Source organism: Eptatretus burgeri, chromosome 2 (genome assembly GCF_056783735.1).
Source record: "Eptatretus burgeri isolate ZD-2024b chromosome 2, Ebu_testis_v1, whole genome shotgun sequence".
Classification (NCBI taxonomy): Eukaryota; Metazoa; Chordata; class Myxini; order Myxiniformes; family Myxinidae; genus Eptatretus; species Eptatretus burgeri.
Window position 1 is genome coordinate 111,484,841 of NC_140962.1, and position 18,534 is coordinate 111,503,374.

At 42.9% G+C, this 18,534-nt stretch overlaps 1 protein-coding gene across 9 annotated transcripts in view; it reads left to right on the plus strand.

Annotated features, from left to right (window-relative positions):
• The first annotated feature begins 390 nt into the window (after window positions 1-390).
• The window catches only part of SASS6 (SAS-6 centriolar assembly protein), a 57,551-nt gene continuing 39,407 nt past the window's right edge, over window positions 391-18,534 (plus strand). For 4 of the 9 annotated variants that reach the window (XR_015055371.1, XR_015055372.1, XM_085870746.1 and 1 more), the window contains exons 1-5: window positions 394-545; window positions 6,503-6,563; window positions 8,183-8,262; window positions 9,220-9,324; window positions 13,545-13,716. Coding sequence is in view for 7 of the 9 variants with exons in the window: in XM_085870746.1 (XP_085726872.1) it covers window positions 469-545; window positions 6,503-6,563; window positions 8,183-8,262; window positions 9,220-9,324; window positions 13,545-13,716 (495 nt within the window). In the remaining 2 variants the exon portion in view is untranslated. Of the gene's footprint in view, window positions 586-1,288; window positions 2,367-5,010; window positions 5,186-6,502; window positions 6,564-8,182; window positions 8,263-9,219; window positions 9,325-13,544; window positions 13,717-18,534 lie in introns of those variants that run through there. The other 5 variants (XM_085870739.1, XM_085870740.1, XM_085870741.1 and 2 more) reach the window with 4 other exon arrangements.

Genomic DNA, 18,534 nt, shown 5'->3' on the forward strand with positions numbered 1-18,534 from the left:
GAAACCCATACTTCTAAGCAAAAAGTCAACTTCGGGAGGCTAGCTTGGCGGCCATCTTGAAAAATGGCCGCCATCTTGGATTTTCAAATGGCCAATCAGGCAGATTTGATTAAAATCCCGTGGAGAACAAATGTGCCAAATTTGATGCTTGTATCATTATTTGCACGATTCCTCTCAAAATTGCTGTTATCTGCCCCACTATTTCTGTGAAATGCAGCGTTTTGCGAATTTGAAGCTAAAATACTCACTATGGTTTCGCTCGATTTTAATTGCTTTCTTGATGCTCGTATTTGTGTTTCTCACCTTTTCTTCCTTACACAACTTTTGTTCTTATTTCCATGTCGGTTGGCTCGATATTTTATTAATTAAAAGTGTCGTGAAACAACAATAACAACATCTGCAAACCAAGGAGCAACCGGAAGCGAGATTTCCCATGGAGCCTTGCGCGCGTCTCGGCTTCTCAACAAGATGGCGCCCGTCGTGGGGCTTGGCTGCTTTTGCGAGCCGGTGACGCTGTTCCTCAAATGCAGGGATTGCGAAGATCGGTGAGGAGAATTATCAGTGGATGGAGGAGGGGGATGACTGGTGAAAACAAGTTATTTAAACTCGTTTGTGTGAACACGTTGCTGAAGTTATTTATCGTTGGAAGTGCTATCGTTGTTTCGTGTTTAAAGTAATACACGAGAAGTTGGAATTGTAGCTGTGTTTTTGTAAAACATTTCGTGCGGCAACAGAGGACAGCACGACTTGAGTTGCTGTACGTCTGCACGTGTGTGGATGCTGTGATCAACCTCACTGATGCAGAGCATCCGTGTTGCCAAAGCTGTGACGAGACGACAATCCAGGACGGGTCACCACTACAATCCAGGACGGGTCACCACTACAATCCAGGACGGGTCACCGTTACAATCCAGGACGGGTCACCACTACAATCCAGGACGGGTCACCACTACAATCCAGGACGGGTCACCACTACAATCCAGGACGGGTCACCACTACAATCCAGGACGGGTCACCACTACAATCCAGGACGGGTCACCACTACAATCCAGGACGGGTCACCACTACAATCCAGGACGGGTCACCACTACAATCCAGGACGGGTCACCACTACAATCCAGGACGGGTCACCACTACAATCCAGGACGGGTCACCACTACAATCCAGGACGGGTCACCACTACAATCCAGGACGGGTCACCACTACAATCCAGGACGGGTCACCACTACAATCCAGGACGGGTCACCACTACAATCCAGGACGGGTCACCACTACAATCCAGGACGGGTCACCACTACAATCCAGGACGGGTCACCACTACAATCCAGGACGGGTCACCACTACAATCCAGGACGGGTCACCGCTACAATCCAGGACGGGTCACCGCTACAATCCAGGACGGGTCACCGCTACAATCCAGGACGGGTCACCGCTACAATCCAGGACGGGTCGCCGCTACAATCCAGGACGGGTCGCCACTACAATCCAGGACGGGTCACCACTACAATCCAGGACGGGTCACCACTACAATCCAGGACGGGTCACCACTACAATCCAGGACGGGTCACCACTACAATCCAGGACGGGTCACCACTACAATCCAGGACGGGTCGCCGCTACAATCCAGGACGGGTCACCGCTACAATCCAGGACGGGTCACCGCTACAATCCAGGACGGGTCACCACTACAATCCAGGACGGGTCGCCGCTACAATCCAGGACGGGTCACCACTACAATCCAGGACGGGTCACCACTACAATCCAGGACGGGTCACCACTACAATCCAGGACGGGTCGCCGCTACAATCCAGGACGGGTCACCACTACAATCCAGGACGGGTCACCGCTACAATCCAGGACGGGTCGCCGCTACAATCCAGGACGGGTCACCACTACAATCCAGGACGGGTCGCCACTACAATCCAGGATGGGACACCGTTACAATCCAGGACGGGTCGCCGCTACAATCCAGGACGGGTCGCCACTACAATCCAGGACGGGTCGCCGCTACAATCCAGGACGGGTCGCCACTACAATCCAGGACGGGTCGCCACTACAATCCAGGACGGGTCGCCACTACAATCCAGGACGGGTCGCCACTACAATCCAGGACGGGTCACCGCTACAATCCAGGAACTTAGGGCAGGAATTTGTACTTTGTTCAGGGTGCCAATGATAACTCTCGTACTCTTCACGAAGGACACCATGGGGTCTTAAACGTACATCAACTAATGCCGGCAGACAAGACGTCCAGCTTAACGTACATCCGAGGGTCGGCACGTACATTGAATCACCCTGCCTGTGAAATACCGGGATGACAGTTTAGAGCTGGGTCTGGATACAAACCCAGGCAAGACAGTTTAGAGGTGCGTTCGTGTGTCTGTTCGTGTCCTACATGTATTCCATTGCTAAATGTGGTGGACCGTACTGAAAGGTAGTTGGGAAGGAGTGGTGGTATAGATAAGACCAGATTCTTAAATTTTTTATTTTTATTTTTTTTATTTTTACAAATAAGGGCTATAATCAAATTGTTGGAGCGTCCGCTCCGAATCTGAAAGGTCGGTGGTTCGAACCCTTCCGAGTCGTATCAAAGATTTAAAAAATTGTCCTTGCTGCTTCCTTGTTTGACATTCAGCATTATAAAGGATAGAGCACCGACAATCGACGCTTGGAAGGCAATGACAAACCACCCAATGTAACCCTTGCCAAGAAACTGCTTCGGCAGCACCAACGCTCTGTGGCTTGAGGATGGTGCGGACAGGTAGATGGAGTGAAATAGTGTTAAAAACTCGCCATCCATGTTTTTCAGTCCAATTTGTGGTTTTGCTCAGAAATCGGTATTTAACGCGTTTAACAGCCAAAGAGGGTCTTGTGTTTATTTTTTTTCACAACTAAATTTACCGACAACTTCAGAGTTTCAATAAATCTATTCGCTTAGCAAAAGCCCAAACTTGGTGATGATCAAATTTCGAGCAACATATGACGGACATGATTTTATTATCATGTGTAAACGTATCGTATGTCAATGGGTGTCAAACCGTGCATTTAACGTCATGTATGATTACCTCCACCACCGAAGGTGAAGGAGGTCATGTTTTCACCCCTCTCTCTGTCTGTCTGTGTGTACAGGATATCTCAAAAAGTTGTGGACGGATTCGGACGAAACTTGATGGACATGTTGGGTTTGTGACCACGACAAATTGATTCGATTTTGGTGAAGATCTGGATCTGGATACAATAATTATTTAATTCTTAAAATTATTCTTCACCATTGAGAGATAAGACTAAAAACGATAGATAGCATGATATTTCAAAAACGGAATGGGCCCTGTGGAGGAAACTCGGTTCTTCTCTTTCGGAGTCTGAAACCATTTATTAACAGGACACATCAAGTTACAAATAACAGCAAACATGTGCATGGGACAAATAACAACAAACATGTGCATGGGAAAAAGGATAACAAGACAAGCAGTAACAAACATGATCCTCTTTCTCCTCAAAATGCGCAGAGCAATTGATTTTATATTATTCTGGAGTGCAAAAGACACGGAAAAGCTAAACATCTGGCAAGGGTTATTTGGGGGGGGGGGGGCGGAAAGAGTCGATAGGCATGAGAAAGGGAACTGCACACATGGCCACTTTGGGAGGGAAGTGGTGATAGACATGCTCAGGTCATGATTGCAGTATGGGAATACGAGGCCGGCCGTGAGAAGGAGAGGGTGACGACAAAGTTAAGACAAAATATGAAGGGGCCGAGTGAAAATGAGTGAAGGAGATACAAGCCTATTGCTTTGATCATACCTTCCGTTCACCATCGAGTCACCAGATTCTCAAAATACGACATTCCGGTTTGTGCTGTCATGTAATCGTCCTTGGACAACAAGGCGTATATTGCAATCTCCTTCAAGGAGTTATTTAATTACCACCAGACAATAGGTGCCAGCAGCAAAGCGTCCTTCTCTTCATCAGCAGAGCAATTTTATTTAAGTATTGGAAATACTAATTTGGATATACACTGATGAGCCAAAACATTTTGACCACTGACAGGTGAAGTGAAAAACATTGATTATCTTGTTACAATGGCACCTGTCAAGGGGTGGGATATATTCGGCAGCAAGTGAACAGTCAGTTCTTGAAATTGATGTGTTGGATGCAGGAGTAAAGACCTGAGCGACTTTGACAAGGGCCAAATTGTTATGGCCAGACGACTGGGTCAGAGCATCTCTGAAACGGCAAGGCTTGTGGGGTGCTCCCGATCAGCAGTGGTGAGTACCGACTGACAGTGGTCCAAGGATGGACAAACCACAAACTGGTGACAGGGTGTTGGGCGCCCAAGGCTCATCGATGCATGAGGGCAACGAAGGCTATCCCGTCTGGTCCGAACCGAGAGAAGGTCTACTGTGGCACAAGTCACAGAAAATTTTAATGGTGGTCATGGGAGGAATGTGTCACAATCCACAGTGCATCACACCCTGCTGCGTATGGGGCTGCGTAGCCGCAGACCAGTCAGAGCGCCCATGATGACCCCTGTCCACCGTCGAAAGCGCCTACAATGGGCACGCGAGCGTCGGAACTGGACCTTGGAGCAGTTGAAGAAGGTCGCCTGGTCCGATGAGTCCCGTTTTCTTTTAGAGCACGTGGATGGCCGTGTACGTGTGGGCCGTTTACCTGGGGAAGTGATGGCACCAGGATGCACTGTGGGAAGATGACAAGCCAGTGGAGGGAGTGTGAAGCTCTAGGCAATGTTCTCCTGGGAAACTCTGGGTCCGGCCATTCATGTGGACGTCAATTTGACACGTGTCACATACCGAAACATCGTTACAGACCAGGTACACTCCTTCATGGCAATGGTATTCCCTGTTGGCAGTGGCCTCTTTCAGCAGGATAATGCACACTGCACACATTGTTCGGGAATGGTTTGAGGAACATGATGAAGTGTTCACGGTGTTGCCCTGGCCTCCAAATTCTCCAGATCTCAATATGATTGAGCATCTGTGGGATGTGCTGGACCGACAAGTCCGATCCACGGAGGCTCCACCTCACAACTTACAGGACTTGAAGGATCTGCTGCTAATGTTTTGGTGCCAGATACCACAGGACACCTTCAGCGGTCTTGTAGAGTCCATGCCTCGGCGGGTCGGCGCTGTTTTGGCGGCACATGGAGGACCAACAGCATATTCGGCAGGTGGTCATAATGTTTTGGCTCATCAGTGTATATTTCAATCAGACGAAGCACATAAGATTTAGTAAGATACCATTTTATCTTGCTTCAATATCATCTACATCACTATGGAGATCATAGGACTGTTAAAAGAGATTTTACTGACAGTCAATTTTATTCCAGTACAAAAGTTCTACCTTATTCTATAGTCTATACTGTTAAAAACAAAGGATAACAAAATTGAGAATACATGAATATAATTAATTTTATTTCTTCCAAAGCCCGATATGTTCTGGTGGATCAGGCATTACGTGGCGGAGGTTTGCACTCTACCGAGTGCCCTTCTAGTTATTATTGTGTGCAATTAATTTACAACTACTACGATATGTGTTTTACAAATAGTCTTCCGCAATGTTGACTTTTTCGCCATCCAGGGAAAAAAATATTCTGGAAATTTTCATTAATTTTCTGCATTTCTGCATTAAATGTCTGCAGCTTGTTGTGCAGTGCCTGATAAAGTCTTCTTTTTCTAAATGTACATCTCTTTGACTGACATTCTTTCTTCCATGAGCAACAAATTATCTCCAAACATGGTCACTGGTATAGAGGACAAGGCCATCATTTTGTCTATCAGCTGTTTGACCAACATGCATCCCATGTTGGTGGGATTTGGTAGTTAGTGATCAGGAACATTTGCCGTTTGCCACACCCAGTGCTAGGTAATGAGTTTTATTTATTAGTTTATTTTTCACGTCGAACCGCGCACGAGTAGCTGGTCGATGTTCCTGTTTGTGACACTTATTGAGGAGGTTGACATGTTCCTTGTTCCATGTTTCTTCTTCAGCCATGCTACATTTGGTGCAAACAAACCCTTTCTGTGGACTTGAGTCTTGTCAGAAATGCTTCCCATCGCCCAACTCTTGAAGGAGTTCACAATGATTCTCAAATTATCTCAAATTATTTTCATGAAACCTTTTTTGCTGATGCCTAAATCCCGAATCCAGACTCAAAGATTTTTATTTTTGGTTATTGCTTTTTCCAATCCATCGCACAGTTGATCAAAGCAACAGGCTTTGGATCTGTTTAAAAAAATTTGCCCACAATAATGAGAAGTGGCTGTGTGCGTGTGTGCGTGTGTGCGTGTGTGTGTGTGTGTGTTTTTATATATATTTATATTTATTTATACTTGTGTATATATATATATATATTTATATATTAATATATATATATATATATATATATATATATATATACACACATACACACATACATATACATACTGTACATACACATTACAAATATTTCTATATCATTCTTGCTTGTGTGTTCTTTATGTTTAAGGAGAGCTGTTGTTCGAGTGTTTGTTGATGTCGTCACTGTGACAAGCCCGATCCATAAAAAGGTGAGAATTTGTCGTAACTGTTTTTGAACGTTTTATTGGCCAAGAAAGTTCACTGGATAAGTGGCGGTTGTTGTTGTGTTTTGGCTTTCTGCCTCACTCCTTCACACGCAGTGATAATGATTTAATTACTTTTTAAAAAATTGTATTTCTGTATGAATGGATGGAAAAGCTCAAATGGAAATGTAATTGAGGCTCTTTGCATCGTGTGACTTTATATTGTTTTTTTAACTATTGCGTACACAAACCAAGCTACCGAGATGGTTGCCATGGCAACATATTTCCACCAATCGCAGCCTTGATCTCATGAGGTTGAGATAATGTCATGAGGAATAGATAGATATCTGCAATATGAAAGTGAAATGTTCAACAGTTTGAGAAATATCGTGCACACAAAAGTACATGAACAGATGATCATTTGGTTGGATGGAGCTCATTTTCATTTTCCCCATCTCCGACCTCGTCACCGAGGTGTGGGGAACAAAATATGTTGCTTTTGAGCGATTGGATGCACAAAAAAACGAATGATCTTTGTTGTGGAATATTAAAGGAAATTAATTTTACCTTGATTTGAACATCTTGTGCAAAATAGCAATACATTGGCCCGAGAAATGATTATTACGGTATTGTATTGTTGGTCAGCATTACTTAATATTTCGATCTTGGTCAGAATTACCATTTATATGACTCACCAGAGAAAAATGTTGGACTTGTGGTGTACTGAACACAACAGTTTGGAGTTGTGGTTCTTAACCTATTTGCTGTAGTGGGCCACACTTGCAACAATAAACGTGTTCTGTGGACCGCATCCACTTAACTCACTTCCTGTTTAGCCAGTATAAACATTTATTTTAAATCAGTTATCTAACAGCAATGCAAATCAAAGTAATATTCTGTAATACCTCTAACCCTGTAAATAACCAATTGCAAGACTCAATTTGAAAATTTCCAACAGACCAGTTTTGACTTCAGGCACTTGGATCTCAGGCACATGACTTTTTGGAGCATGTTCATTGGTTACTACACAAGAAATTGGGACACCTGTAACTAATGGGACTCCCGTTTAACATCCATCCGAGGGACGGCACACGCATCCACGAATCGCTTTGCCTGTGAAACACCAGGATGAAAGTTTTTTAGCTGGGTCGAGATGTGAATCCAGCTTGGACAGCTCTGAGGCAAGTGTGAATACCTCTAGGGTCAAGGCCATCCTGTCAGGCCAAAGTCTGACCCAATCGACAATTGATCCCAAACTATGCAGCTCCTTGTCAAGTGTGGAAGCACTTGAATTACCCTGTCTCCTCTTTATTACCTCTGCCACCTAAGGTGGCCGGAGGTTACGTTTTCGCCTGTGTCTGTCTGTCTGTCTGTCTGTGAGCAGGATATCTCAAAAAGTTATTGACCGATTCAAACGAAACTTGGTGGACTCGGGTGTGTGACAAGGACGAATTGATTTTATTTTGGTGAAGACCTGGATGCAGATCTTGCCTATCAGTGGGATACAAAATGTAAACTGTTCAGCCTGGCAGAGGTGTGTGCTCTACCAAGTGCCCGTTCTAGTGCACATTGTAATACTGACTTGTGGGAATGTTTGTTGTTGTGTTCATTTGTTTTATTTTTAGGACATGGTGGTGCGTCTTACAGATGATGAAGATCCTTTCTTTCTCTATAATCTCACTCTTGGTGAAGAAGATTTTCAAAAGTGAGTTGTATTTATTTATTTATTTATTTTACAGATAATGCAATCGATATACATTCTGTGATTCAATGTCATTTATACCTGAATTTTACCAAATAGCAGATTTTCATTGTTTTTTCCACTCAAAAATGGTTTCTAACGTGACCCAGTGAAACCCTGTGCAGAACAAGAACCCAGAAATCAGACTTAACCAGACCGTGTTGGGGTAAATACAATCTATTACTCAGGTTGGAAAATAAAGAAAAAAAAATGGTTATTTTATGACATTCGTGCAGCACATGATAATAGTTGTTCCTTCATTTTGAAATACAAGCGACTCATTTGGATAGTCTTTGAGAACAATGGGCTGGCAGGATGGCCAAGAGGTAAACACACTCCCCTCCAAGCTGTCTCGCCTGGGTTTGAATCCTGACCCAGCTGTAAACCGTCATCCCGGTGTTTCACAGGCAGGGTGATTCATCAATGTGTATGCCGTCCCTCTGATGGAGGTTAAACTGGGCGTCCCGTCTGCCGGCATTAGGTAGTAGACGTTAAAGATCCCACGGTGTCCTTCACAAAGAGTAGGCAAGCGAGCTATTGCCGGCACCCAGAACAAATTCCAAATTCCTGCTCTGACTTCTTGAGTCGGAGTGATGACCCCAGCAGGATTGCAGTCTAGTAACTGCCTTGGAAGCATAAGCACTCTGCATAAGGCAAGGTATATGTTGATGATGATAGGATATGAATATTTATGATGATTCCAAAAATAACCCAACTTTTATTTCATTCTCTGTTTTGCTATTGTTGTGACAAAAATACTCTGAAAGATTATTTGTCTTTATGAGAGTCTTGGGTGGATTTAAATATTTTTCTGTCAACTTTTCATTGCACATAGATACTGTTTGAAACTTGAACTGAAATATAGGATTTCTCGTGAGTCAGACTTCTGATTTCTGATCAGTGTTCTCCTCTCCCTTGCAGCTTGAAGAACCAGCAGGGCTTGCTGGTGGACTTCAGTTCTTTTCCACAGAAGTTTATTGATCTTCTCAAATTGTGCATTGATGAACAAAACAAAGAGGTGCCAAGGTAAACAACTTTATTACACTATGCCTATTGTGTGTGCTTTTTAATAGCGAGCTCGCTTACTCTCCACGAAGGACATTGTGGGATCTTTAACATCCACCAATTAATGCTGACAGACGAGACGCCCATTTTAATGTCCATCTGATAGACGGCACACACACACACAAACACAATGCCTCACCCGGGCTACGGAACACGAGCATGACAGAGTTTATAACTGTGCTGAGATTCAAACCCAGGCGAGACAGCTCAGATGTGAGTACACATACGCATTAGTAAGTAAAAGAAGAGAATAGACAGAGTAAGTACGTGCCAGAGCATGGCTTTCACGAACATCAAAAGAGGAACATGTACGTAAATTTTTCCAGAAAGCACTGATGTTAACTTCTGACAGGTCCAGGCAACAATTCAATGAAGACGAGACAATTCCTGATGGTGTCCGAACCTCTTGAGGTAAATCAGTTGGAGTAAAGAGCCACGTATCCATCAATGAGGAACCGGAAGTGATGCAGTTGATGTAATTAAGACTTTAAAAGCTTAATTGCATCGAGCCACATAGGTGGTGCATGAAATGATGCCAGATATTGGGAGACGATTCCTGCAAGTTGAGCTCCTTTTGCATTTTACTTTTGCTCTGTGTTTTACTCGTGTTACCTCTGCATCTCTGGCGTAGACTTGCTGCAGTGTCAGCAGTGGTCAAAGATCTCACTGAGGTAACACTATGGAATTGATAATGATTTGTCAAGCTTTCCAACACATTCTGATTAAAGTCGATTTGACCAAATTGGAAAAGGAATTGGATTTGGTTAGTCCCAAGAGAAAATGGATTTGGTGAGTGATCCTATTTCTTTTGTTTTTCAACCTGAGTGCATCAGTGTTCTTTTTTGCTTCAAACAAATGATTTGGTTTTCGCAATGACGTGAATTATTATTGAAAATTCAGGAAGGGCTTGGTAACCATATTAATATCATCTGTAATATTTTATGTGTAAGGGAAGTTGGCAGAGGAGGGGGGGGATTCATAGATATATCGTGTTAAGCATAATACGGACCATGTGATGATCGCGTAGTCGTCGGTTAGATTACTCTTGTAAAATGTGTGGTAATTTTAAGTGAGTGGTAATGGTAATTGAGGAGGAAATGAGTGGTAATTTTAAGACGGTATAGATTAAGATTGTATTGTGTAAAACTTCCTGTCGTTGGGTGAGGACTTGTGGGCACAAAGGCACCAAAAGCACACTAACTGTGCTTCTCAGGACTTTATTTATGGATGCTTTGACAGCACCACAAACAGGTTTTGTAGTTCTGCTGACTGCTGTTGTCCGAGGACCAGCAACAGCAAAGAGTCACTGTCTGTCAAGACATTATCGAGTGCCTCGAGGACGATCCAGACCTGCTCGGGAGAGTCATTACTGGCGATGAATCGTGGATATTCTAATACGATCCCGAGACCAAACGGCAGATTCGTCAGTTGAAAAGTCCGGCATCAGCAAGACCAAAGAAAGCAAGGATGTCGACGTCGAAGGTCAAGGTGATGCTCATCACGTTTTTTGACATCAGGGGCATCGTCCACTTCGAGTTTCTACCACAGGGTCAAAGGGTGAATCAGCACATGTACAAGGAGATCCTCCGGCGCCTCGTGAGATCAGTCCGGGACAAGAGGAGGGATCTGTGGGAGAACAACGCCTGGGTGCTCCACCATGACAACGCCCCTGCTCACGGTGCCTTGAGAATCCGACAGTTTCTGGTGGAGGGGAATGTGCCAACTCTGGAGCAACCCCCGTATTCGCCAGACTTGGCCCCTTGTGATTTTTTTTCCTAATCCCCAAGCTCAAGGGGGTGATCAAGGGGACCCGATTTCCTGATGTGGTGGCCATCAAAAGGGCCGTTGTCCACTTTGAGTTTCTACCACAGGGTCAAACAGTGAATCAACACATGTACAAGGAGAGCCTCCGGCACCTCATGAGATCAGTCCGGGACAAGAGGAGGGATCTGTGGGAGAATCTCTGAATTTCCACCAGAAACGACGGAGCTCCGGAAGAATCCAGGAGAAGCGTTCCGGGGGTGCATCGAAGCGTGGAAGAAGAGGATGGACAAGTGTGTGAGACTGGAGCGAAATTATTTTGAAGGGGACAAGCTGTGATTTCAATATATTTTTTGGAGTAAAATTTATGTGAAGTCAGTCCCGTTACTTTTTAGACGGACCTCGTATATATGGACATAGTAAAAGTGAGCACATGCTGCGTTTTCCTTGATCCTGCAATAACTGAGAAATTATTCAGAAACCATAACATTTATCAAAAAGAAAAACATATATTGTTAAAGTTTTGATGTCTGACAAATGACTGGAGAAAATTCAGAGATTTTGTTTAAAAAACAAACAAACAAAGACCCATCACTTTGGTTGATCACAAAATGAGGATTTCTCTAATGACACTGTTTTACAGAAAAAGCACGATGATTTTAAAATGGCACTGCTGGCAACATATCATGTGATGTAAGGCTCAAGACCAATGAATAATGACATCCAATGATGTTACAATGGAATGAATATCCCAAAAGGTCAATGTGTGTAATTACCATTAAATTGAATGGCTGCTGCAACCCCCCCTCATCTCATGAACAACCTGCCAAGAGCATCCAAAGGTAGTTTTTGACATTCCTGGTGCAAAGCAACTTCCAACTGTGCCAGAGTCTGCATCGGAGGTCCATTTTCTTAAATCTGTGCCCAAGAATGTGCCAACTATGGTCTATTGGATTTGTATCTGGACTCCTTCCTTGCTGGGTAGGGTAATGTGACGGCATTATTACCTCCACCACCGAAGGTGGACTGAGGTTATGTTTTCACCTCTGTCTGTCTGTTTGTTTGTTTGTCTGTGAGCAGGATATCTCAAAAACTTATGGACAGGTGTGGACGAAATTTGGTGGACAGGTTGGGTGTGTGACAAGGACTGATTTATTTGATGTTTACGAAGGTCCGGATGCAGATCTGGCCTGCCAGTGGGATACAAAATGTAAACTGTTCAGTCTGGTGGACGTATGTGCTCTACAGAGTGCCGTTCTAGTTTTTGCAAGAACAGTGGGATCTGCTATTGCCATCCATGAATACAGCTCTTTTGGGATGCCGGAGTTGTTAAAATATAGAGGAATAATATTATCCAAAACATTCCTATGGTAGTTTTCGCACGTCAGGTTATTCTTTGCATGACAACGTCAATGTTATAACCATAATAGGCAGTCGCACCTAACGGATCCATCCCCTAATGGGATGTAGTCCACAATGGGATGTAGTCCACAATGTAGTCCACAAAAAATATCAAATTCAAATTTTGTTTAAACATAAATGAAAGAACCCTCCAAACACCGGCTATGTTAGGTTGCCACGAAACTCGAGTTCTCCCAACAGTCACTTGCAGGAGAAATCTGCTCTTATCAAACCAATGGATGAACCTCCAGGATGCGAGACACTCGTGTTGACCCGCTTGGCACTGTGCCAAGTGGGCTGCTTTGTGTTGTGGAGTGAGAAGAGGGTGTATTTTCAGTTCACGGGCTTTGTAACGTGCAGAATGAAGCCGGTTCTGGAAAGTGCTTCTGATGACCTTCGAGGGACATTCCATTCATGTTGCAGCAAAAGGAATATGTCTGAAAATCCCGATCAGAGCTGCATTTTCTCTTTTAGAAGTTACCTTTGGCGATCTAGATTGAGGCCTGTTTTTAGAATCATTAGTTTGCTGATAACGGTCTGATGGAAGCCAAGTTGCCATCCATTTTTACTGTAGGTCACGCCAATATTGTTCGTCCCCATAATTTGCCATCTTTGGGATTTACCGAGTCTTCTATGAGCCAAAGTAACAGTCTGCTCATTGAAGTACGCAATGATGATATTACCTTCTCCAAACCTTGACTAGGTGAGATTGGTTTTTCAAGTTGAAACACCTACCATGCTGTACTTGCTGGGTGTGCAACAGTGCCTTGGTTTATTGATAAATGTAAAGTACAGTCGGTGTTTGGGGGGGTTCTTTCATTTATGTTTAAACAAAATTTGAATTTGATTTTTTTTTTCACAAACAGGACTATTTTGTATCCATGCTTAACTTGTTTGTATTTTTTTGATTGTCCTGTACATTATGGCCTTGGCCAAATTTCATTTAAGGCCAAATAACTTGTGCCCTTCACAATGTGTTGGTTTTATCAGGAATATTGTTTTCATTGACCTTTGCTCAGGTTCCTACTCCAGCTGATATGTTCCTCCCCTCTGGCTGAGCGTGGTCCTGCCTCTCTCAATGTTGTGGAGACAAACTCCTTCAAGCACCTAACTCATCTCTCATTATGCCTGCTGCCTGGCTCCGACAATGAGATAAAGCAATTCTTGGCCTCGTGTCTTCACTCTCTTAAGGCAAGTTTAGTTTTGTAAATATAACTTCCCCCTTTATTTTTTCTCTCTCAAATATCGAGGCTCATGGAAGATCAAGGTAAAGGAGGGAAGGGTATGAACCGACAGTTGAGCAGTGGGACAACTTTTGCACACAGGTAGCAAATGTGCGAATGAAGAGGAGAGGAAACACTGCAAATTGCAAGTAAAAGTTGGATTAGGAAGAGTTAGTGTGGGTAATAGAGGTTGTGATTTTACATGAGAAGATAGTGGTACACTGCCTGCTTAAAAACCCTGAAAGGAACACAAAAACCCTGAAGGGAACACCACCCCCTTCCAAATTTCATGTTTTTCCTTCGCCAGATTTTGCTTCTGTATCCATCTTGTCCATCCCATGCATCCTCCCTTACCTCAAAATCCTCCCCACATCCCTTATTTGGTCGTCTCCTATTTTGTCGCTCAACTCTGAAGTTAATAGTACTTTTTCTCTTCTTCTTGCATATGGCAGCTTGACTGCTGGGAAGCTATCATTTTGTTGTTGCGCGACTATGCCGCTGATGCTGTGCCTCTATACCAGTACACTGGTATTCATTTTGCCGACCTTGGAAGGATGACAGGCCGAGTCAACCCCACCTGATGTTAATTCAGTGGCAAACAAGGCTTGAACTCAGGACTCAGAGCCCAAGCCAGCCACCATAACCACGAAGCCAACACCAGGCTACTTTGGCTCTGAATTCGTCCCGATCGCACATGCGTAAAGTGGAGTGAGCTAACTTTTTTTCTTCCGTCTGCCTATCTGGCAGTCAGCCAAAATTGAAAATCATTCCAACCAGGAAACAGTGATTTTAGTGATGTCAAAAGGACACAAACAACAGGTATGAAGAACTAATGTAACTTGTTAAATAAGGTGGTATAAAAGATGCTGAGTCACTTGCAGTAAATTGCCAAAAAAAAATTTTGATGACCTTTGCATTTTTACTTTTTTATCTTGCCAAAACGAAGTTTTTCTAAGATATGTTAGTCAGCTTGTATGTTTTTTATTTTAATTTTTTTAATTTTTTTTGTTTGTCTGTAATCACGTATCGATCACTGCAGAGCACAGTTATCATTGGAAATTTTTGTAACTTCGCATATCAGAGGCCTATAGAGGTCCCTTTCAGCGCATAAAATTTTCAAGGTCAAAGGTCAAGGTCACTTTGTCGCAAATCAGGGGAGTCGACGAAACCCTTATTTTTTGAGTAATTTTGATCGGATAGTCTTCAAACTTCATGGGAATATAGTTCATGGCCTGGCGCTCAGCTGATTAATTTTTGGTGGCGATTGGCCTTGACCTTCATGGTTAGCGCCTAAGGTCAAACATATTTGACCCTAAGCTCAAATTTTCAAGTTTTAGGAACCATATCGTGTAGTACCTCAAATTGAACACCTCGATGAGTGCTTTCTAGACATGTCAAGCTTGAGACATTATGATGTCATTTAGTGACGTTGTGAGGCAAACGCATATTTTTCATGGTGACGAGAACTATTCTCATCGGACTCTCTCGTAGGCAGATATTCCTCAAGGAGTCGCTCCTGGTGGATAGCAGCTTGTTCACCTCAGTGTAACCTTAAAGAAGTCACACGTGGTCACCTTTTGGCAAGATCATTGGTTTTTTTATTTTAATTTCAGTTGAATTATTTACTTGAACAATGTAGAACCAAATAACTTTATTAGCACTTTCAAAATCTTTCCGTTTAGCAGTACAGTACTTGGACAAAATATTACGGCATTTTACGTCAAAATGACCAATCGCATTTTCCGCTTGTTGACCCCACCCATGTCCTTTTTTCTCAAGAATAAGGAGTTCTATGAACTCTCTCATGGTTATTGTTTCATATTTGCAGTTTGAAGCAAGTTGTTAAATGAACAGTTTGAAGGAGGAATTGTTAAAGCAAACTTCTGAGTTACGTTTTAGTTAATAGTAAATTTATTGGGAACATACATTTCACCAATAAATTTTTGACTTGAATCTTTAAATTGCCATGTTCATTTCTTTCAACGATTTGCAGACTTTTTGTGGCTACATATTTTCAAGTAGTAACAGATTAGCTTTTAAATAATGCTTATCTTTCTTTGGTTTCTATACATTTAGTTAAGGCCCAGTCACACCTTGACGTTTAAGCCAGCAATGGCAACGTATTAAAATGTATGTAAAACGCTGGCTTACGTTGAACTTTTGATGTTTTTTTTGAAAGATTCGGACGTATTCATAACGACTTGGTCTTGTGCATAACGTATTAGTAACGGACACAGAACGATTTGTTGTGTTATAGATAACTTATACCAACGAATGCTGAGCCTGTTGTCGGCCTCACAACCTATACCCAACGATAGTCTAACTTATGCATAGCGCGCTGCACGCATGGCCGACGATGACGTGGCGTAGGTTATGAAAAGGCTGCTGCACAACGATTCAAATCATAACCGCCGCAGAAATGGAAGTGTCAACATCGCAGTCACGCCTTGGCGATCTTGCCAGCGTATGCCGACCTCTGAAAAATTCGTCTAAAACGCTGGTGCACGTCGAATACGGTATGGGTAAGTTTGATATGCGTGAATAGAACACTAAAGTACGCTGTCATACGTCGTAGTAAGTAGAGTACGTCTTGTAATTTTAAACATGTTGAAAATTTTACGATGTACTTGCCGCTTGACACACGTTCCGCATGCGATGGGAATAAGTTGTAGGCACGTTACGCGATCGTTGACACACATCGACACACATTACTTGAAAGGTACTCACAAGTCGAAACACGTCAAGGTAATGGTTAGCGTCAGTGTTCCAGACTCCCGTTTTTTTTTTTCTTCGGTATGATGGTGTTCAGTGTACAGTGCGGTTATGATTTAAATCGTTGAGCGGCAGCCTATTAATTATATTGTATTATAACCGCACTAGAAATCGAAGTGTCAAAATCACTATCATACCGAAGGAAGGAAGAAAAAAAATAAAACCAGGGAGTCTGGAGCACTGACGCTAACCATTACCTTGATGTGTTTCAACTTATGAGCACCTTACAAGTAACGTGTGTCTGTGTGTCACCGATCGCGTAACATGAGTACAACACGTTACTCATAGGTTAGAAATACGTTTCGAGTACGCTAAACATTACCTCGACGTGTTTCGACTTATGAGTAACTTACATGTAACGTGTGTCAACGATCGCATGACGTGCCTACAACTTATGGCCAGGGTTATGCGGAACGTGTGAGTCATACGCTGGCATAAGTCTTAAAATTTCAAGCATGGAAAATTTGAGGACAACCGCAAAGTACAACGTTTAAAGCCAGCGTACAACGACGTATGGCAGTGTTTTTCAGCGTGCTCTCAATGTTATCAAAACTTACCCATAACGTATTCGACGTGTACCGGCGTTTTACACAAATTTTCCAAAAATCGGCATAAGCTGGCTAAAACGTCAAGGTGTGACTGGGCCTTTAGGTTCCTATGCATCCTATGCATTTTTTGCTCACCTGGACTTGAGTCAGTTGAGCTTGTGCGATCAAGCAGTGTCCGTAGGGGAGTGAGTCAGTCGGTCTCAGTCAATCAGTCCGTAAACACGTCATTATCGCTTGAAGCAAACACACAATTTTGATGAAACTTGGCCACAAGCTTGATATCTGATGCTTAACAAAGATATATTGACCGCTTCAAAATCTGTGCTTATTGGGGGGGTCTACGGGGGTTTTTTTTTCCTCCCACAAAAAAATGGGTACTTGCTGTCTCTTCTGAAACTACACACTATTTTGATAAAACTTGACCACAACATTCATCACCTGTGATGGACCAAATTTTATCGACCACGTAAAAATCTGCGCTCAGTAAAGGGTTCTACGGGGGGTTTTTTTTGACCCCCCCCCCAAACAAAACAAATAGGTATTTTAGGAATAGGTATAAATAGACTCTCTTCTCCGAAACTGCACACACTTTTGATTAAACTTGACCACAACATTCTTCTCCCATGATGTACCAAAGTTTATCGACCGCATCAAAATCTGTGCTCACTCATGGGTCTACGGGGGTTTTTCTGCCCCCCTCCCTCCAAAAAAAGCTATTTTGCTCTCTTCTCCGAAACTACACAGAATTTCAATGAAACTTGACCACAACCTTCATCTCCTTTGATGTATCAAAGTTTGTTCATGGCATTATAAAATTCAGGGTCTGTGGGGGGTTTGAGTGACTGCTCCTGATCCAGGTGAGCTTCAGGCAGTCCTATTTTTCTGAGTTAATGTAATTTGACTCTCTTCTACTTTGATTCTTATCATATTTCTATTTTTTTTTCTTTCTTTTTTTCACTGGACCAACTGATTTTTCCCTTGTTTAGCACTTTGAGATTCTTGGTATTTGAAAAGTGTGTGATAAATAAAATGTATTGTTATTATTTTGCTTAAATTTACTTTTTTAATAAATAATAATGTTGACTGTCTCCTACATGAATGTCCTTTGAAAATAATCAGATGTTTCTTGAAGATCTTTCATGATGATCATGTCAATTTAAAAATGCATTTCCAAATTCAAATTGAGTTCTCATAAGCATCTTGCACACTTATTTTATTTTGGGAAATTAAATGTTCATGAGTAAACAGGACACAAGTAAAAAAAAAAATGACTGTTTTTACAGCCATTTTTCCCTGCTGTGCAGGGGTTTGGCTTTTTCTTGAGGCAATGTTTTATGGCCGGATGCCCTTCCTGACGCCAACCCTGGTCGCCTCTTACGACACACAGGGATATGGTACACCTATTCTAACCGGGGCATACACCGGGACCAGTACACTGGCACTCATTTCGCTGACCTCGGAAGGAT